Source organism: Phyllostomus discolor, chromosome 4, assembly GCF_004126475.2.
Source record: "Phyllostomus discolor isolate MPI-MPIP mPhyDis1 chromosome 4, mPhyDis1.pri.v3, whole genome shotgun sequence".
In the NCBI taxonomy this organism is placed as follows: Eukaryota; Metazoa; Chordata; class Mammalia; order Chiroptera; family Phyllostomidae; genus Phyllostomus; species Phyllostomus discolor.
In genome coordinates, this window is record NC_040906.2 from 123,551,323 (window position 1) to 123,571,028 (window position 19,706).

At 39.8% G+C, this 19,706-nt stretch overlaps 1 protein-coding gene across 2 annotated transcripts in view; it reads right to left on the reverse strand.

The window, feature by feature from the left end:
- PKHD1 (PKHD1 ciliary IPT domain containing fibrocystin/polyductin) overlaps positions 1-19,706 on the reverse strand; it is a 450,921-nt gene that overhangs the window by 296,929 nt on the left and 134,286 nt on the right. For both annotated transcript variants that reach the window (XM_036024228.1, XM_028510816.2), the window contains one exon: positions 14,768-14,980. In XM_036024228.1, coding sequence (XP_035880121.1) covers positions 14,768-14,980 — 213 coding nt within the window. The remainder of the gene's footprint in view (positions 1-14,767; positions 14,981-19,706) is intronic.

The window sequence follows — 19,706 nt, forward strand, 5'->3', positions numbered from 1 at the left end:
CTTACAAGGCAACTCTTTGAACCCAAACCATCTGTGAATTGGAGGCGATTCCATTTACTGTACTTCAGAAGAGAAGACTGTGACATTAGCATTAATATAAGACTATCTGGCAGACCAAAGAGACTGAATGGGGGCATTTTTCACATGCCATTTCCCTCTGCCCTTGAGAACCATTTGCTACGAAAGCTCCCTCAGATGAAAAGAAAACCTGGCAGGGGAATCTTGCATGCCCATGCCTGTGTGTGTGCACTGTGAGCCTCTGCATCATTGCTGGTTAATCTCTGGTGGTACCAAGTAAGCAGGGAGTGTGTGCCTGCAGGAAGGAGAGGCGCACTAGAGCAACCCTCTAAAGGTACATACCATCTGGCTGCATCCACAGTTGATCAGCAAACATTTCTACATGAGGATAAAAAGGAACTGGGCACAGAGCCTGTTTCCAGTGCTAAGAAGAAGTTTTCCACTCCTTTGGCATAAAGGTTTAGACCAAGGCTAAGCAAGGCTATTTGAGTGGTACAAGGAACCATACTTTGAGTAAAGGCTTTTTCTAGATGTATAAAAGAAAACCTAAGTTTTGTTTCTAATCTGAGCTTTTCCATTGCTAGTTTGATTAAAAGTAAATGACCAAGAAGAATCAAAAGATAAAGCTCAAAATACCAGGAAATAGCACATTGTAAGCTAAGCAAGACATCTGAAACATGGGTCCGAGCTCCTGTGAGGATTTCAAGCCAATTCTACCAAGGCCATCTTTAGGCCCCACAGAACTGCAGAGAGAAGTCGTTTACTCAGAGGGGCAAAATCTGCTTGGTCAGAGTTAAAGTCTTCTGCGGAATGCCCTTAATAACCACTTCTAGTCATTGTCCAAAAAATATATAAAAATTCAGACACATTTCTAACCAGGTAATCATTTTGATAATAATCACCATGATCTATGTTTTGGAGTAGAGGTGACAATGAGGAGAAAAAGGGCCAATATTTAATAACATCATTTCTTTTAGAAAAGCAATAAATGTAAAAGGTATAAAATAAAAATGTAGACAAGCAAAAAGAAGACAATAAAAGTATCCACAATCTTAATATAACACATGAATATGTGTCTTTCCTGTCCTTTCATGTGTTGGCAAAATTTTATTTTTTATTTATTATTTAAACAAAAATAATTTAATTCTGTAAATAGCATTTTAATAAATTTTCTCTTAATATAGTACAAACATCCTTCAGCTGTATCATATATTTAACATTATGAATGCATAACAGTATCCCATTTAAAATGTATATTTTATATACTAATCCCTTATTTATTCATATTCATTTTTTCCCTATTATAATAGCTATCATAAACAATGCAAATGTGAAAATACTTAAGCATTATTTATATTCATACTTATGATCATCTCCTTAGAATATATTCCTAAAAGTCGCATTGCTATGTCAGGGCATACACCTAGCTTTAATCCTTAGGATATAATTACCAAATTTTCTTGCAGAAAGACTGAACATACTTCTACACTCTCAACATATTTTAGAACCAGTTCTTCAGACTTTCTACTATGTTTTAAAAATTTTGGCCAATTTGATTGTTAAGAAAAAAATTACTTTTGTTTTCATTTGCATTTGATTCTTTGATTCTTGCTTCTTTGAGTCTAATGAAGAGAAACTAGGAGAAAACTCATGAAAACCTAACACAGTCCCTCATCTGAACACAGAATATTCCCAAACCCTGTCCACACACATTCATACTAACTGGACATTTGCATTAATTTTGCTGATATGTCTATGTACATTCTTTGCCAGATCGTTGATTTGTCCTAAAAGTTCTTTATTGGTAAAAAGCATTAATCTATATGTGTATCAAACAATAATTTAGCATATGATAACAGTAGCATTTAAAATTGCCAGAGATATGATACTGAATTAGTTTTCTATTGCTGCTATAACAAATTACTACAAAATTATTGTCTTAACACAAACATATTGCCTTATAGTTCTGGAAGTTAGAATTCCAAAATTGGTTCCACTGAGCTAAAATCAGGGTGTCAGCAGGCTACTACCTTCTGAAGGCTCTGAGAGAAAAATTTGTTTCCTTGTCTTTTTCATCTGCTAGTGGTTCTCCTATTCATTGGTTTGTGGCTGGAGGGGCCTCTCCATCTTCCACATGCCTCACTCCTGTCTCTGCTTCCTTCATCACATCACCTTCTCCTCTCACTGACTCCTCCTCTGTCCCTCTGATGGAGACCAATGGGATTATATTGGATCCACCTGAATAATCCAGGATAATCCCCCCAGTTCAAGATCTTTAATTTAATCACAACTGCAAAGTCCCTTTTGCCAACTAAGGTAAAGTTCATGGGCTCCAGAAACTGAGACATGGACATATTTGGGAGCCAATTTTCAGACTATCATAATTGCATTGTTGAATAAATAGTGTTGAGAAAACTGTCTTGCATCTGAAGAAAATAGATAATTAATTTATACACTATAGCAGAATGTATCCCGGATGGATTATAGTAGGGGTTGGCAAACATTTTCTGCAAAAAGTCGGATAGCATATAGTTTTAAGTTAGCAGGTCAGGTGGTCTCTGTTGTAACTACTCAAGTCTGCCATGGCTGCATGAAGCCACCATAGATGATCCCTATACAAATGATTGTAGCTGTGCTTCAACAACATTTTGCTTATAAAACTTGTCAATGGGTCAGATTTGGACCATGGGCCATAGTTTGCTGACTGGATTAAAGAAATTAATGTGAAATTTAGCAGCCACTGTGGAAAACAGTATGGAATTTCCTCAAAAAAATTAAAAATGGAACTGCCTTTTGATCCAGCAATTTCACTGCTGGAAATATACCCTAAAAATCCCAAAACATTAATTCAAAAGAACCTATGCACCCCTATGTTTATAGCAGTGTTATTTACAATAACCAAGTGCTGGAAGCAACCTAAGTGCCCATCAGTAGATAAGTGCATCAAAAAACTGTGGTACATTTACACAATGGAATAGAAGGGAGAAGAAGGAAAGAAGGAGCTCCTACCTTTGCAACAGCCTGGATAGAACTGGAGAGCATAATGCTAAGTTAAGCAAGCCAAGCAATGAAAGACAAATACCAGATGATTTCACCTACAAGAGGAATGTAATGAACATAAAAAAACTAACAAGCAAAATAGAACTAGAGACATGGAAACATAGAAGAGACTGACAGCAGCCAGAGGGGAGTGGAGAGGGGGACAATGGTGGATAGAGGGGAAAGAGACTATTAAAAAAACATGTATGAATGACCCATGGACATGGATAACAGCATGGGGATCGACTGTGGGAGCAGGGGACAGGCTAGGTTTAGAAGGGCGAAGGGGGAAAAATTCGCACAACTGTAATAGACTAACAATTTTTTAAAAAACAGGGAGCAAGAGAGAAACAATAAAAATACCAGAAAACAAATGGGTAAATTTTTATATAGTTTTTGTGTATGAGTTTTCTAAATGTGAAGTCAAAGGCAGGAAGCATAAAGGAAAATATTTGTAGATTTGCCAGAGATCAGAAAATGCCATGAAAATATGGAAGGTAAACAGCAAACTGGGAAAGAAATGGACTCTTTGTGCTCTGTCAAGAATGTTCCAAACGGAACCACAAACAATACAGCCCTACTTGGGAATGCAAAATAACCTGAAAAAAATTAAAATTGGGAACTCTTCCAAAATCTTGAAAGGAGTATCATCTTTTTGTCTTTCTGCCACAAGTAAATACTGTGTGTACACAAAGTAGAAACAAGCCTGTGTGCATTCTAAACCTAGAAAGAGGATGGAGTGAATATTTCTTACCTCCCCTTCTGGACTTTAGTCTGAACATCTATTAATATAAGGTGAAAGTAGCAATCCCAGTCTTTCCTACTCTGCAAAGTTATTGTGGGTCAAATAAGAGAAAAGAATGGGAAGCAGCTTTGAAAATCATAAAATGCCAGGATTTAGGTAAAATCTAATTTTAACAAATACTGACAACATGCCCAATTAATGGCACTCTTTCTCCACATCCAGGCCGAAAGCAATACTATTAATAGTATTTCTTTGATGATACACATGGAAGAATTCTCTTTGAAGGAAAAATTACAAGCTCCTGCCTATGTAGCAGTCTGTTTACTTAACAAAGTTGGATTTCTTTTGGTATGTAAAAGTGTTAAAAAAAAAAAAACCTAAAATCCACACTATATTAACCATTTAATAGACTAAAAGTTTACTGAGACCTAGAGCATTGCAGTTTGGGTAGGGGTTGGATAACAAGGCAGGAAGTATGGGCAGAGACCTGGTTCAGACAAAACATTATAATCGTGTTAGAAATTTTAAACTTTATCCTAAAAACAAATGGGAAGCTACTGAAAAGTTTTGAACAGAGACATGATGTAAACAAATCTGTGCTTCTCAAAGATCACCTTGGCTACAGGGTAAAGAATGAATTATTGAGGAACAAAAATGAGAACTATAAAAGATAAAAAGAAAGCTTAAACAACAGTCTGGACAGAAGTTGATGGTATCATGAACTAAGGTGTCAGTGATAGAGATGGAGAGAAGCAAATGGGCTCATGAGTTATCCAAGAACTAAACTCAACACTTGGTAATGGACACAACACAGGGAAAAACCAAGATTGTAAACAATGATAATCAGGTTTCAGGCTGACAGATATAATGGGAAATGATCCCATCTTTAGAATAATAATGAGGTAGCTTCATCAAATTAAGTATAGAATAGAAACATGACAATAACTAACATTTATTGAGCAGTTGTTCCATGTCTGTTACTATGCTAAGAGCTATATATGTTTTATTTTATTTAAACTACATAAGACCACTGTAAGAACTGTTTTAGAATCAGCTTCATTTTATAGATGGGAAAACTGAAACATTGACTTTTTCAAAGTCCATCCGCTGGTTAGTAGTAGAAATGGTATTTGGATCCAAACAGCCTACTTCCTCTAACACTCAACCAGAGAAGATGAGTGAGTGAATGCTCCGTGATTGAGCAAGGTCAGGTTCATGTGAAGAAGGTGTAGAATATGAGCCAAGATCCTCATGTTCTAGCAAGAAAGTAAACTATAAAAATCTTGAGAGGAAGAGATGAATCTTGGGGCTAGTTATTCCTCCTTGGGTAGCTTTGTGTCAAGATGAGAGATTTGATATCTTCATGGATTATGTGTCCAGGACATGATGTAGAGTCAGTTATAGAAAACAGGATCCACTTTGGTGCCTGTGATAGTTAATTTTATGCATCAGCTTTACCAAGCTAAAGGATGCCTAGACATTGGCCAATTATTATGGGTATGTTTGTGAAGGTGTTTCTGGATGAGACTAACGTTTGAATCCACAGATGAGTAAAGTTGCCCTTCTGAGGATGAGTGGACCTCATGCAATCCACTGAAGACCTGAAAAGTACAAAAAGCTAAGTAGGAGGGATGTCCTGCCTGAACCCCCTCCCTGGTCATAGTGGCAGTTTCAGTGATGAAACTGTCAGACTGAAACCTGGTTATCATCGTTTACAACTTCGGTTGTTCCCTGTATTGTGTCCTTACCCAAACAAGGGCTGGAGTTAATCTTGAGACTTTTGCTCAAGCTTTTCATTTAGTTATTCACACAACAAATATTTCTTAAAAATCTACTAGGAGTCAAGGCATTGTTGTAGGAAATGGGGATGCTGTAAATGAAAAACAGGAAAATCTCTGCCTTCATGATGTATACATTCTACTGGAGGAGACACTAGAAAATGTACAATAACAATGATAAATAACCTGTATATAATGCATTGCTGTTGCAAGTTAAGCGTATAAAACAAAGGAGAGGTATGAAATGTTAATGGAAGGAATGTTGAAATTTGCTCAGGTCAAATAGCCGTTGGAAAGAGTCACCTGGAGCTGCTGGGACCCACTTCTGCCTCCACTAGAAAAAGCTTGATTGAAAATAAAGCCAAGTCAGGGGAAAGTAGAACCAAGAGCTGCAGGGAAACGAAGTACTAATGACTATCAGACCGCCTGCACTTGGCTGTGCCTCAAGTCTTTTCAGCTATATGAGGCAATACAAGATGCCTTTTTTTGTTTGAATTCTGTTTTCTGTCACTTGCAACCAAAAAAGACCTGATGAATGCCAACACTTTCAGGTATATATAGAAACTTCAAGTATCTTACAATGTGTTTCTAAGTGGGGTTCCTGCTGTACTTGGATTATTGAATAGCTAGAACTCATTTCTAATTAGCAGAATGCATTCACATGTGAACACCTAAAATCCTAAAGACCTTAAAAACAGCACATTCACTTTGATGTGTTTAAATGCTCAAGTGTGCTTTAGACTCTTAATTTAAGGAATTCTTTTTTATAGATTGTCCCAAGGTCATACTTGTCCTGATTAAGCAATTACAAATTCTAAGTTATCTAAATAAACGAGATTTCACCAGACATGTTTCTGCCATTGTACATACAATAATTGTATTTTTGAAGCATTATTAGAACATAGAGAATTTCCACCTTACTTTTTGTTGGTAGTGTTGGTTATATTTGGGGGAACTGTAGTTAGGGACTGAGTCTTATCCGCTCTGAACTGAGAACCATAAACCCAGTCACTGGCCTTCCAACCATGCCGACGGTTCCAAGTACACTAGAACCATACTCACTGGCACTCACTTGACTGTGCTTAATTATGATCAGCCACGCACATCAGAAACCCAACACTGTACTGAAGATTGTTTGAGGATTACTGGAAGCTATAAATAGATTCTTAATTCTCCCTGTCCTTCTTCCTCTATTCCTCCCCTTAATTTGATCTTCTTTCCTTACCACCCCAAAATCAACATGAAATTAAATAAAACAGCAAAACACATACAAAATAAAACAAACAAAAACCAACAGTTGCTCTCTCTTTCAATACAACATCCACATATGTAGCAAATTGTCAAGCAGGACTTCTTCTTCCCCCAAAACAACCAAGAGGACCCAGCAGGGAGCACAGAGTCAGTAAGCACCCCTCCTTATGAATGAGCCATGAGCAGGCAGGGAGGAGACGTTTCCTTGGGCTTAGTAAAAGAAGGCTAATCTAACTCTGCCACCTGAACTGTCCCTGGACAGACAGGCTCCACCTCAGGCTACATGAGTGACAGAGAGGAGGTTCAAAGGGATTCTCAGAGATGGAAGTAAATCACCAGCCTAGGTGGCCTGGCCTTTCCCATGGAGGGATGTCTGAGAGTACTTCTTTCTCTTCACTTAAGCAAAGACAAAGGGCTTCAAAAGTACTTATCACAGAGTTGCCTGCAAAAAAGGGAGACTGGCTTTACTCTCTCAGGTTGAATGTCTGCATATGCAGCATATTTTCTAGGCTGTCCATGCCCATCTGAACAGGTGAAAGGAGAATTAGAGAGAGAACAGGGCAGAGAAACGGGCCGTGAGTGGAACATCTTTGATGTGGAAAGTTTGTAAGTTCCCTCTGAATCAAGTGGATTCTAAGGAAGGCAGCTTGGCCTGAGCTAACATTCTAGTACTTCAACCAAAATGGGCCCCGAGGTGGAAGCTAAGGGGATTGCAACCCCAGTGAAGCTTCCACACTGGGAAACAGTGGGAAGATTTCCTGCACGGCTCCAATGATCTCAAGCAGGAATCTTCAAAAAGAGAATCAACAGTCAGCCAGCCTTATCCAGAGAGGCAACAACACCCAGCAGAAGTTACAACTGCACAGTTTAGTAAAAAATCATGGTCCCTGCCTGGTGTGGCTTACTGGATTGAGCACCCACCTGTGATCCAAAGGGCTGCAGGTTTTATTCCCAGTCAGGGCACGTGGCTGGGTTGAGGGCCAGGTCCTCAGTAGGGAGCGTGTGAGAGGCAACCACACATTGATGTTTCTCTCCCTGCCTCCCCCCTTCCCCTCTGTCTAAATATAAATAAATAAAATCTTTTTTAAAAAAGAAAAAAGCCATGTTAATTTCTTGCCTTCACCTCTTCTACCTGCCCCAACATGGAGAAAATGTAAAATAAAGAGACATAAGAGTGAAGGAGAGGACATGCCTCTGCTCCTCCCAGTGCCTCAGGCTACAGCCTCGCTGAGGAGGAAGGCAAGAAACATTGAGTAGGAGACTGAGTTTTGGACTGGGTGAATTAAGACTGGCCTTTTCAGTAGCCAACATCAGCTTGAAAACCTATGGTGCCCAACATGTGGTTAAAGGACAGGGAAAAAGACCCACAAGAATATGAATTAATATAGTGATTAGAGAAAAACAGTCTGTTCTAAGCCAGGTTCTGTCTTGAAGTCTCTCAAACATCCCTAAAAATATACCTCTTCTATTTGCATAACCTTATGACCAATTCACACACCACACCAGCTCAAGTTTCCCATGAAATTTCAGGAAATATTTTGTGGTGAAAAGTGCTAGGGAGGGCAAAGAACCTTTTCGATATTGAGAAAATCCAAGATCCCAGAAAAGGAAGAGGAAAAATCATAGCCCACACTAGAAAATCAACAGTTTTTAAATTTGGTATAACATTGGAAGAGGATGTCCACACAGAGCAAAAACTCAACCACACATATTGGTGGGGCCCTTCTAGGGTCTGAGCTCTACACTAGGAACTTAACAGGCATTTTTTTTTCTGCCTGATTTCACCCACTTGTTTTGTTCAGCTTACATGTAGCCTGAATGATAAATAATTTCAATTTTACACTTTGAGTCTATACAACATTAAATAGTGTACTAATATATTTGAATATTTCTGCCTATAGGCTTTAGTCACCTTGGAATCTCAGAGACTAAACTAGAAGTCACAACTCTCAGAATTTAGTTTAATTATCTTAGAGGACACCTACAGGATTGTCTGCCCCCCAGAACTCCTTAATGGGCTGGCTACCATCCTTTTTTTGGTAAAGATCTCCCCAAAACAAATATTCATACAAACACAGAAATATAAAAGCACACTGCACCTCCACCCTGCCTTCCCGGGTTAAGGCAGAGTTGAATCTTCTCACATGGCCTTGTGTCCCTCGCCTTGAGGGTTGGTAACGTGACTTGGGCTAGAACATTCACAGTGCCCTATCTCCCTGGGCACCACATGGTAGGTAAAGCAAACTAGACTTGTGAGGCATTCCCTAGTTACTTTTGGAACTAATGATAGAACACAAAGCTCTGTTTGTTGGTAGAAGAAAACCAAAGTCTACGTGAAACCAGAAAATGCAGTAGCCATATGGAACAAGCCAGTAAGGAGTAGAAGCCAGTGGAGCCAGTATGTGCAGGAAGACCCAGAAGTGAGAGCTGGAATCCTGCCGGCCCCCTAGAGGCCATGGGCCCCTAGAGACAGTCATGCCCGGGGCCAGTTACCTTCTTGCCTATCCTGCAGTTTTATCAAGAGCTCATAAATCTTGGGTTTTGTCTATGTTTATATGTACTGGGTTTCTATCCCTTAACACCAAATAATTTTAGAGTAATAAAACCATATATAAAAATGCCATGCCAGAGCTTTGGTTTATATTTCAGCCCACAGGAATGAGACAGAAGGAAAGGAAGGCATATGGTCTAGGAGAAATGGGTAAAGAGCAGGAGCAAGAGTAAGTGTTCTGGGTGTAAGAGAAACAGAACTAGAAATAATTGATAGGTGACAAAGAGCAGAGATTTGATATAGAGGAACTTTTTAAGATGAAAATGGGCTCTGGAAATTTTCATCCCACATAAAGAACAGACAATAGGAGATGTCCTTAAGCTCCATCACTCATGGGGAAATCAGGAACCACACAAAGAGAGGCCCTGAACCCCTAAAAGGATCTATACAATGCAGAAAAGGAGGATGAGATAGCAGAGTTGCTTTAAATCACTATTTTAGCAATGGAACTATTTTCTTCTAGTGAAATATTATATTGAACACAAATATAGAATAGAGATAAAAGCAAAAAAGTGATTGCTTGAGCAATTTAAACCTTGATTGATTGATTCCCAAGTACTCCATTATTTATGGAACCCCTGAAGTTCCCCCAGAAGCCTCTGGATTTGGGGGAACACAGTATGTAAACCACTGACCAGGGACACCCTCCTGAGCACAGGTCTATGCTGTGCACATGATACCACATTTCAGGGCAGCCTGGAACCTGGTAACAACTACAACAGTGCCTATGTGGAGCAATTTTAAAAAGCATGAAATATGAATGCACATACTTGGGACTTTTAAAAGGAAAATAAACCATTCTTAAACTTATTTCTCCAGAATACTTTATTCTTATTTATTCCTACCAAACTCTCATGCTCATAATAATTGCCCTAGTGTTTTCCTCAGTCATCCTCCCACATACTAGCTTTTCTCAGAAACTCCCATTTATATTTAATACCTGTATCTTGTAAATTTCTTAAAAAGGACAAAGACAGAAGTCCATTCAAGGCCATAAAGCTGCTTTTTCTCCTAAGGAACTGTCAGGCAAATTTCTCAGGGAGGAACTAGAAATGAAGTGAGAGACGTTGATAAATTTCCCTGCTGAACAATCAATAAAAGCCTCGCCATCCTGTTCAGACTCCCACTGTGGAAGCAAGGGCCATAATTACATTGTCAAAAATTCAAGTTGCCCAGGCTGACAGCGACCCCCTTGAAAAGTGACATGTGATTGGCACTCGATTTGGGGTGGTGAACCTGGATTGGCAGACAGAGTGGGGGAAAACAAAAGGCAAGAGTGAAATTTCCTTATTGACTACAACTACCCAAACCCCAGACTGCCCCTCTGGAGGGGTCCTATGACCCTCTAGTCATATTAAGTATCCAAGTGAGTAGCTGACAGAACTCATTGAGGCATCCGAACTCCACAAGAGACTCAAAACACGACTTGCCTCAATCCACACCCAAACCCAGAGAAAGGCAGCACTGCATGTGGGTATGTGCTCACATGTGTGTGTGCACACGCACACACATGCATTTTTCTACATTAAAAGAAAAACATGAAACGTGCTTTCAACTCCATCTTTTCTTGTGACAGCTGAACAGCAAAGCCTGCTTGCTAAGAGGTTTTAATCTATGATAAAAATCAGCCTGAGCAGAAGGGTTACAAGAGGCAGCAATGAAGAATGAGATGGGGGGAAGAAGGTGGGGGAAGCTGTGTTACCGACCCACAAACCCATTTGTGTGAATCTCTATGACCTGAGTTGGAGTTAAATTGGTATCCACCAGTCAGTACTCTTACTGTTGCATGTAAGGAATAAAATGCCTGTGAAAAGCTTCATTTCACTGACTGCTCAGCAGTGCTCTGATTCTGGCCAAACTGGAGAGCATGAAAATGATTTCCAAGAAGGCTTTATTATAGCCACACCCCGAAAGAGTGGTTATTCACTGCTGGGAAGCAGCTGCACCATGAGAGATTAAAATGGGAAGGTGTTCACTAGGTGGTGGGAACAGAACAGAAGATGCCTGGGAATGTGGCTACCTTGTGATCTCCAAAGCTAAAATCTCTCTCTTGCTTTGAAAGCAGACAGACAGAAATTAACGAGGAGAGAAATCTCTAGGTAGAACTGGCCCAATGCTAAATTTTGAAACAGAGACCCCACCTTGCTGAAAGAAAATGAGGTCATTGGAACTGGGTACTCAGTGCTTTGGAAGGAAAAAAAATAATAATAATAAAATAAAAATAGCCCTAACTAACACTGTTTGAGTGTTATTTTGGAGCAGAACATAAACAATAAGTCTATGAGGTGAAGATTGTGTTTTCCTGGTTTTATAGAAATTAATTTGCCCAAGGTCATAGATGATAAGCAGCACACCTGCACTGATTTGTGATTCCAAAACTGTTAACCACTAAAAGCAGCACTTCTCCAAGTGCAGTCAGTGGGCTACTCGAACCAAATCATCTGAGGGTGCCATTGAAATGCACATTCCTGGGTCCACCTCCAGCCCACCAAGTCAGTCTCTGGGGGTGAGACCCCAGAAATCTGCACTGTAAAAATCTCCTTGCAAAGAGTCTTCTATGACCTAAAGTTGGTGAATCTCCTCACTACATGCAGGAAGGGGGGTGAACACTGGGTCATTAGGGCCCTTCTGGGTGCAAAGCAGTGAATCAAGTTGCTCACTGTTTTGCATACTTGACAGCAAAAGAAAATTAATTTTTCCCTAAAGCCCTAGTGTCACCAGACCCACCTCTGGCCCGGGAAAAGGCCAGCAAAATTACGTAACGATTTTAACCATGATGTACCGCCATGCCGGAGGGGAAATCTATTTGAGGCTTCAGGTGGTGAGGGAGGGAGGCAAAGGGACAGGATTGATGAGCCCCCTGGCTGCGACTGGATGCTCTGACAGAAACTGTGGGAATGGAGTCCCTCTCACCAGTGGTAAGCTCTTTTCCACATCCCATTTCTTTCAAATGAGTGAGATGCAGCAGCACCATGTGAGAGGGGAAAACAGTTTGATTGCACTTGTGTTCAGTGTGCAAGCTCTGTGGTTCCAAAGAGATTCCTCTTGTAACTTATATTGGTAGGGCTTTGGGGGAAACAGTTGTTGATGACAACCTAACCCTGAGAATACAGGAAAGGGGAGGGGAGGGGAGGGGAGGGGAGGGGAGGGGAGGGAGGGGAGGGGAGGGGGGGGGAGGGGAGGGGAGGGGAGGGGAGGGGAGGGGAGGGGAGGGGAGGGGAGGGGAGGGGAGGGGAGGGGAGGGGAGGGGAGGGGAGGGAAGGGAAGGGAGAGGAGGTAGGGGCTTAGGAAAGGTGGAAGAGCAGGAAAGAAGACTGAAAGAAGGAAACAGAGGAAGAAGAGGTATCTGCACTCTTGATACCTAAAGTAGCAACATTTTTTTCAACTTTCAGAATTCTCAAAACATATTAAAAGCATGCATGCACTTTGCTTTAATTGTCCCCTATTGATTATAAGCAATGACACTCAGAATTTTCTTAACTTGGCATCTATTTAAACACAAAGGCTGAGGAACATGGGGTACATTTAAAATACAAGTACAAAAGGTATATTTATGAATTCTTTCACTCATCCTGCCTAATAGCATGTGAAAGTGAGAAGGATTGGCGTGAAAAAAAGAAGAGTTAAAGAATAAGGAGAGTTTTTACTCTTCTTCACTTGAATTTCCATTTCTAGCAAGACTTTTGTCATCTGTATTTTAGAGGACAGTGGCTCTCACACCAGAGGATCCCTATTAAGACTCAGGGACTTGAGGTGGCCTACAGGCTGATGGAAACATTAATCTGCATCTTCTTCTTCTCCAGCTGTTTTTTCAGGGGCAAACAGCAAAACATTGGATGGGCAGCTAAGGAGCTGTTGGACTAAAGCAAACATTAAAGATTATGGCTGATATGTGAATGAATAAAAGACCCTCATGGATCCTGGGCTACACGATTAATGTAAGTGCCTACTGATAAAGATAAGAAAAACAGTCCTCCTTAGAAGTACAATATAAAAATACTGTAGGCATCTTGAATTTCTATCCACATAGCTATGGGTTTTTCAAAGCTGATAAAATTTATCCCCAGTGCCTAGCACTCTGGCTGGTCCCTAGTGAACACTTAATAGATACTTAACAAAAAGATTTTACTTCCTCTCAAAGGAAGTCAAAAGAGGCAAAGAGTGTTTTTAGTAGACACTGATTGAGGTTCACTGTTTGTATTATAATAGACAAAGCCCCAACAAAAGAGAATGGCAGACTCCTCAGCATAGTTAAATGCCCATGTCTAGAATTATTATTTTATGACAGATAGTGGGGTTTTATTTGGTTGTGCCAGTATAGAAATGCCAGTTTAGACAAGACCTATTTCCTGGACATTGGCTACTATCTGGAGACCATATTTTTATCTGCCTTTGGCTCATTCTATGTAACCCAAAGTATATAAGCATCCACTGAAAGATACTCAAAGTTCAACATTTTGTATTTACATTGTTGGGCTGATATTAAGAATTTTCCTACACAGTTAGTAATTTCCTGAATCTCCAGGAAATAAAAATGTTCATTTTTCAAAGTGGGATTAGATGATCAGAAGGCAAAAAAAAAAAAAAAATAGAAACAGAAACACACTGTAGCCCAATCCTCATTTTCTCCCAGAAGTTTGTAATTCCCAGCCCATCTGAACCAGAAATCTAAGAGGAACTCAACCTGAACCCTGTTCTCAGGAGAGGAATGCAGCCACAATAACAAAATGAAGTTGTCTCTATTTGGTTTTGATGCCACCATTGTGGACGTGGACAGTCATCAGCATACACTAAGTAATTGTATCAGTTGGCTTTCACTACATTATGCTACAATTACAAACACAAATCTCAGTGGCTTTATTCCTCACTGACACACATGAGAGCAGAGGTCAGCTGCCACTGTGCCCTGGTTGTCATTATTCAGGGTCCCAAGCTGAGGGAGCTGCCCTGTCGGGGACAGGCTATTCTCAAACAGAGAGAAAAGGGCAAAATGGCCAGAGCATTGTAACAGCTTTTAAAACTTCTACTAAGCCCTTGTAGGACATCATTTCCACTCATATTCGATTGACCAAAGCCAGCCCACAGCTACACCCACTCTCAGCGGGACAAGGAAGTGTGCTCCACACTGGGAAGGCACTACAAGCCACTGACAGTGGGAAGATGTGTGTAACCCTCTTACAGGAAGGGGAGCAGATAATTAAGAACTATAGTGGACTCTGCCATAGGAATCATAACAATCAGTATTTCTTATTTAAGGAAATAATGCCCACACTCTAACTGTGTCTCCCCAGCAACAAATAGCCAAAAATTATAAGCAGTTTGATTGTTTTCCCCAAGGTCTACACATTGACTAGACAGAGTTCTCTGGTCAGTTGCCCCACTCACCATGCAGAGAAAGAGTTCCATTTCTCACAGCCAGGAACTTGACACCATATGGGAAAAAGGGGGTAGAGTGGGAACTCCCATACAGTGTGATCTCAGCTTTGCCTTGGAAGGGCTTGTCCTCAGATCCAATCCGCAGCTCTCCGCCATCAGAAACAAGGATGGAGTGCGCCCTGAGCTCAATGGTTCCTGCATCCATGAAAACCAGCTTGCCTCCTAAAGAACAAAAAGAAGGTTGTCAGTCCTTTGGACATTTCCAATGTCTAATACTTTGACATACTTTGTACAATATACTTTGTTTGTATACTTTTGCTGGAATTCAGGCTTATTTTTTTTAATCTTGCCATCTCTTGTACAAGCACAACAGAATATGTGAAACACCCAGATGAAGAAGTACTATATTACCAACCCAGCTTAGGTTTTACTTATATTATTTTTCATGACAATGACCTAAATGTCCAGCAATGTAGGACTGGTAAAATAAGTCATGAGAAAGTCACCATTTTTACCATATAGCAGCAGATAAAAGTATTATATAGAAATTATGTTTAAAAGAACTGGGAAATGAATGAACAAGAATAAAATTAGAAGAAAACGTGCCAAAATTATAATTACCAGAATTGTAAAAGGAAGTGTAACTTGGGGTGCCATCAGGTCATGTGTGGTACTTTGGCTGACCAACCACCATTGTAATTCTCATAACGAACTAATTTCCTGAAGGAATTGCCCTGCTCCATTCAAAAGGGTTGAGTGGGGCTGTCAGTCACAGCATCCTATCCTACCACAGCCTGGCTTCAAAAGGAAATTTGGAGCAAAAGGAAAGAAAAGACTGGAATTGTTTAGTTTGCAGTAATTCTAGCTGTGGTGCTTTAATGAGCCCAAGAAGAGTTCCTATTCCTAAGCCCCTGCCTGCCATCCCCTCCAAAATGCCCTGAGTGCTATTGCTTCCACACCTGATTTTCCAAATTGTCCATCAATTCTGTAAGCTACTCCATACCTTCTCAATAAATTTCCTTTATCTATCTGCCTGTTTATTTATTTTGTTCTTGATTCTCTTCTCCATTCCCATCCCACTCCCTCCCCTCTTCCCTCTGGCAACCATCAGTTTGTGTGGGTTTTTTTTTTATCTATGAGTTTGCTTCTATTTTATTTTGATTGTCTGTTTTGCTTTTTAGATTCCACATGTAAGTAAAATCATGTGATATTTATCCTTTTTTAAAAAAGAAAGTTGGTTTCTGTTATTTGCATTCAAATAACTTTAACTGATACAGATACTATTTTGTTCCAATATCTAAATTTTCTGTGACATAGGAATATTATTTTATAGTAAAAGCATTTTATATTTTGAGAATAACTACTCAAGATATTAAAACATACTGTTGTTATTTTAATACATTTCTTTAAAAAGACTTATAATATTTTTATTTTAAGGAGAATCTCAATATTGCCAAAATAATTCAAGTATCCCTCATAAATAAACACTTTAACCTGAATGAGCTATTTAATCTATTTCCCTCCTATAAACCATTTGCAAAAAGCACTGGACTAGACTCCTATCCTCTAACAAAGTGGTCAGAGTTGTGACTTTATATTGGAAACCCAGGCTCCACTCTTCTCAGCCCCACAGAAACTTCCCGTCTTACTCAGAATAAGTCCGAGTGCTTGCACTGGGCCACAAAAGCCCCTACAATATCATCCCCTACAGCTCATTTTTTCATTTATCTGCCCCAGACACACTGGCCTGCTTGTTAGTTCTCCATCAGGGCAGGTCCTATGCACATGTTCTTCCTGCACCTGGAATGTTCTTCTGAAAATGTGCATGTGCCTCACTCCCCCTTGGTTCTATTCAAATGTTAACTTCTCCCTAAGGCCTTCCTCTCCACTCTGTGTCAGATAGCATGTCCTGGCCTCTGACCAAATACATTTTTCTTCATAACACTTAACATCGGGCATGCATATTTACATGTTTAAAGCCCGCCCTCCCTCCATTAGAATGATGCTTCATGAAAGCACTTACTTGCTTTGTTCATGTCTATATTCTTAGTGTCTGGAACAGTGACCATTAAGTAATTAACATTTAATATATAATTGTTGAGTTAATAAATGGTTATATCTTTTTTAGAAAATCTGGTTTAAGTACCCAGATTGATTCCTTTATGGACAAACACACACTGAGACACACATATTCACTCTCATTTTCTCAGAAAGGATGCTATTACATTTACATAATATATAAGTCCATATATTGTCTTAATGAGCTATAGATAGGTGAAGGACATGTGTGCTGGTATCAGAAATGGTTCAAAAGGTAGGTTCTACTATAACAAGGAGGGTCCTGGTGAAGGACAGTGAAGGACACTCTCCATCTGTTCTCTTTAGCCCTATATCCAGCATGTCAAATAATCAAGTTAGATTGTTGTTATTTCCCAGACATGTACTGGAGGAATGAGAGGGAGAAAAAAGTAAGACCAACATGGCTTCAGTCATTTATCCCCTAATGTTTACCCCCATCATTGCAGAGATAGTGATCCACAGACATTTCACCAAAAGTCAAATGTAGAGGTCCCTTCTTCCCCAGTTTCTGTCTAATATTTCTCTTCAGCTTTCCTCAGCCCTCTTTGCCAGCACTGCTAGTCTTCAACGCTAAAGCCCATGCCACACTCCATCACTAACAGTTGCAGGATGTTAACTTGGACTCAGCCTCTTAAAGTGCTCTTTCCTTCCAGCCATAATTTAGAACAACACACCCCACATAGCTATCCAGCTTCTCTGCTGGTAAAATGTGCATAGTTAGAGTTCTTCCGTCAGAGGACGATGCTGAGATTTCTTGAAATTATGCATGAAGGTCCCGAGTCTTGGCTCTGACCCTATTAGATAATACAGTGGTGTCTACTGCTATCATCACATGCATCTTTTTTCCCCCATTATTGCCATTACTATTCTATTTCCACTGTTGCTCCATTATGCTAGAACTACTAGACTGCATCCTTCCATCTCCCTGCTGGTAATCCTGACTTTGCTTTTCAAATATGGCACATACAGCCTACCCTAAGATAAACTATCCAAGAAGCAAGAAACTATCCTTTGGTGACCTACAAGCTTAATGCTGGAATGATACCACCCTGCTTCCCAGACTTGGGAATTTTGACTTTAATTTTCCTTCCCATTGTCATTACGATGACAAGAATAATCATTAGAAATGCAATAATAATAATGAATCCTGCTGTGAACAAGAAGGAAAAATATGACCTGTGCTATAGGTCATATTCTTATGTTTACTAAAATTTTTCCACTCACAGCCACATTTCATTAATGTCCCAACTAATTATCTTCAACTGGTAGACCAAGGATTTGCATGGCAGGATTCCTCCATTATAAACTGTCAGGAACTCTGAACTGAACTTGATGAGCAAGTGGTGGAGGCAGGGGATGGAATCAAGGTTCCTGTCCTGACTCTGCTGTTGGCCTCAGAATGACCCTCAGTGGACCCCATAACATTGCTGGACCTCACATTACTCAGTTCCCAAATCTGTCCTACTCAGTGCCTGAGGATGGACCCTTGTTGGTGAAGTGCAGAGTAGAATCACACATTCACTGAGGCTCCTGCCAGCTCTGGGACATCTGACATGTGCATTTTTAAGAATGCAGTCAGGTGTGATTTGATGCTGATAGAGATGTGGTGCTCACATTCTCCTGACATCACCTATGCTATAGTGAGCTTTGAATTTTGATTTAAAGAGATACTACAGGCACAGTCAAGAATTCAAATAAGACCACAGGGAAAACAAAGGAGCTAACATTTATTAAGCACCTATCATGTGCTAAAATCTTTACATATGTTGTCTAAAATGACCTTCAAAACAACAGTATGAGGTCAACATCACCCTCTGCATTTCATAAAGCAGGGAGCACTGCAAAAGGGGGCTCTAGCTCCTCTCTCAGCCCACAACAGGCTAAATAGGTGTATCCATCTATTCATCATCTGTTCCTAAAATATTTTCACATTTCATAATGTGGAAGGGGAAGCTTTAGAACCCAGGACCACCTGACAAAAAAACTCGTATCCTATCTATGCCACAAACCCTCCCACATACTTTGTTCTTTAATTAGGTTTGTTATCTAGTTACACTTAAGGAAAAACATGTGTTAACCTAAGTAAATGTGCCTATGGCCTGTTTATATATGATTTATTTTAATTCTGTTAATATAGATATACCTTGCCTCATTCCAAAAAGGATTTGAGACAGATTACAAGGATTAGTGGGTAAATATATAAACCTGGGCTTTATCCCTTGTACCATCAAGCCAAGTATTAAACACACTGAAACAAATTGATAGAAAGTTTAAAATGTCACAGGAATTAAGAATGACACTAATGAAGGGAGAAAAGCTCAGCCCAAAGAAAATGAATGATTTGTGTTGGCAACAGTGCTATAAACAGGACTAATTAATGGATATGATAATTATTCTGTGCTAAAAAGCAGTCCCTCCTCATTTTATCAGTGGCAAGTATAAAGAAATTCAGGTACACTAAAAAAAGAGTTTGATAAGGAATTCAGCTATTTTTGATTAAAATAATTATAAGTGATACCCAAAGTGAAAGCTTCTTGCTGTGAAAGTGTAAAGTTTATATTTAATGTAGCTCTGTGCCAGAGCTCCAAGTGCTGCATCCTCACACATCATTAGCTTAAAACAAACACACAGCGGGCCGCTTTAAAGGGTAGTTACTGGAGGCCAGGAGGGCAGTGGGAGGACTTTATTTCTCCACTTAACAGAGTCTGACCCCCTTTCTGGAGCTGAAATAAAGAGCGGGGCTGAAGTCGGCCTTTGGCTGTGACCCTTAAATTGCTTGCTATGATTGTTCATGAAAGCTGAGTTATGTCCCACAAGTGACCTTGGGTAATTTTATAAAAATCAATCAACCATCATTATTGTTACTTCC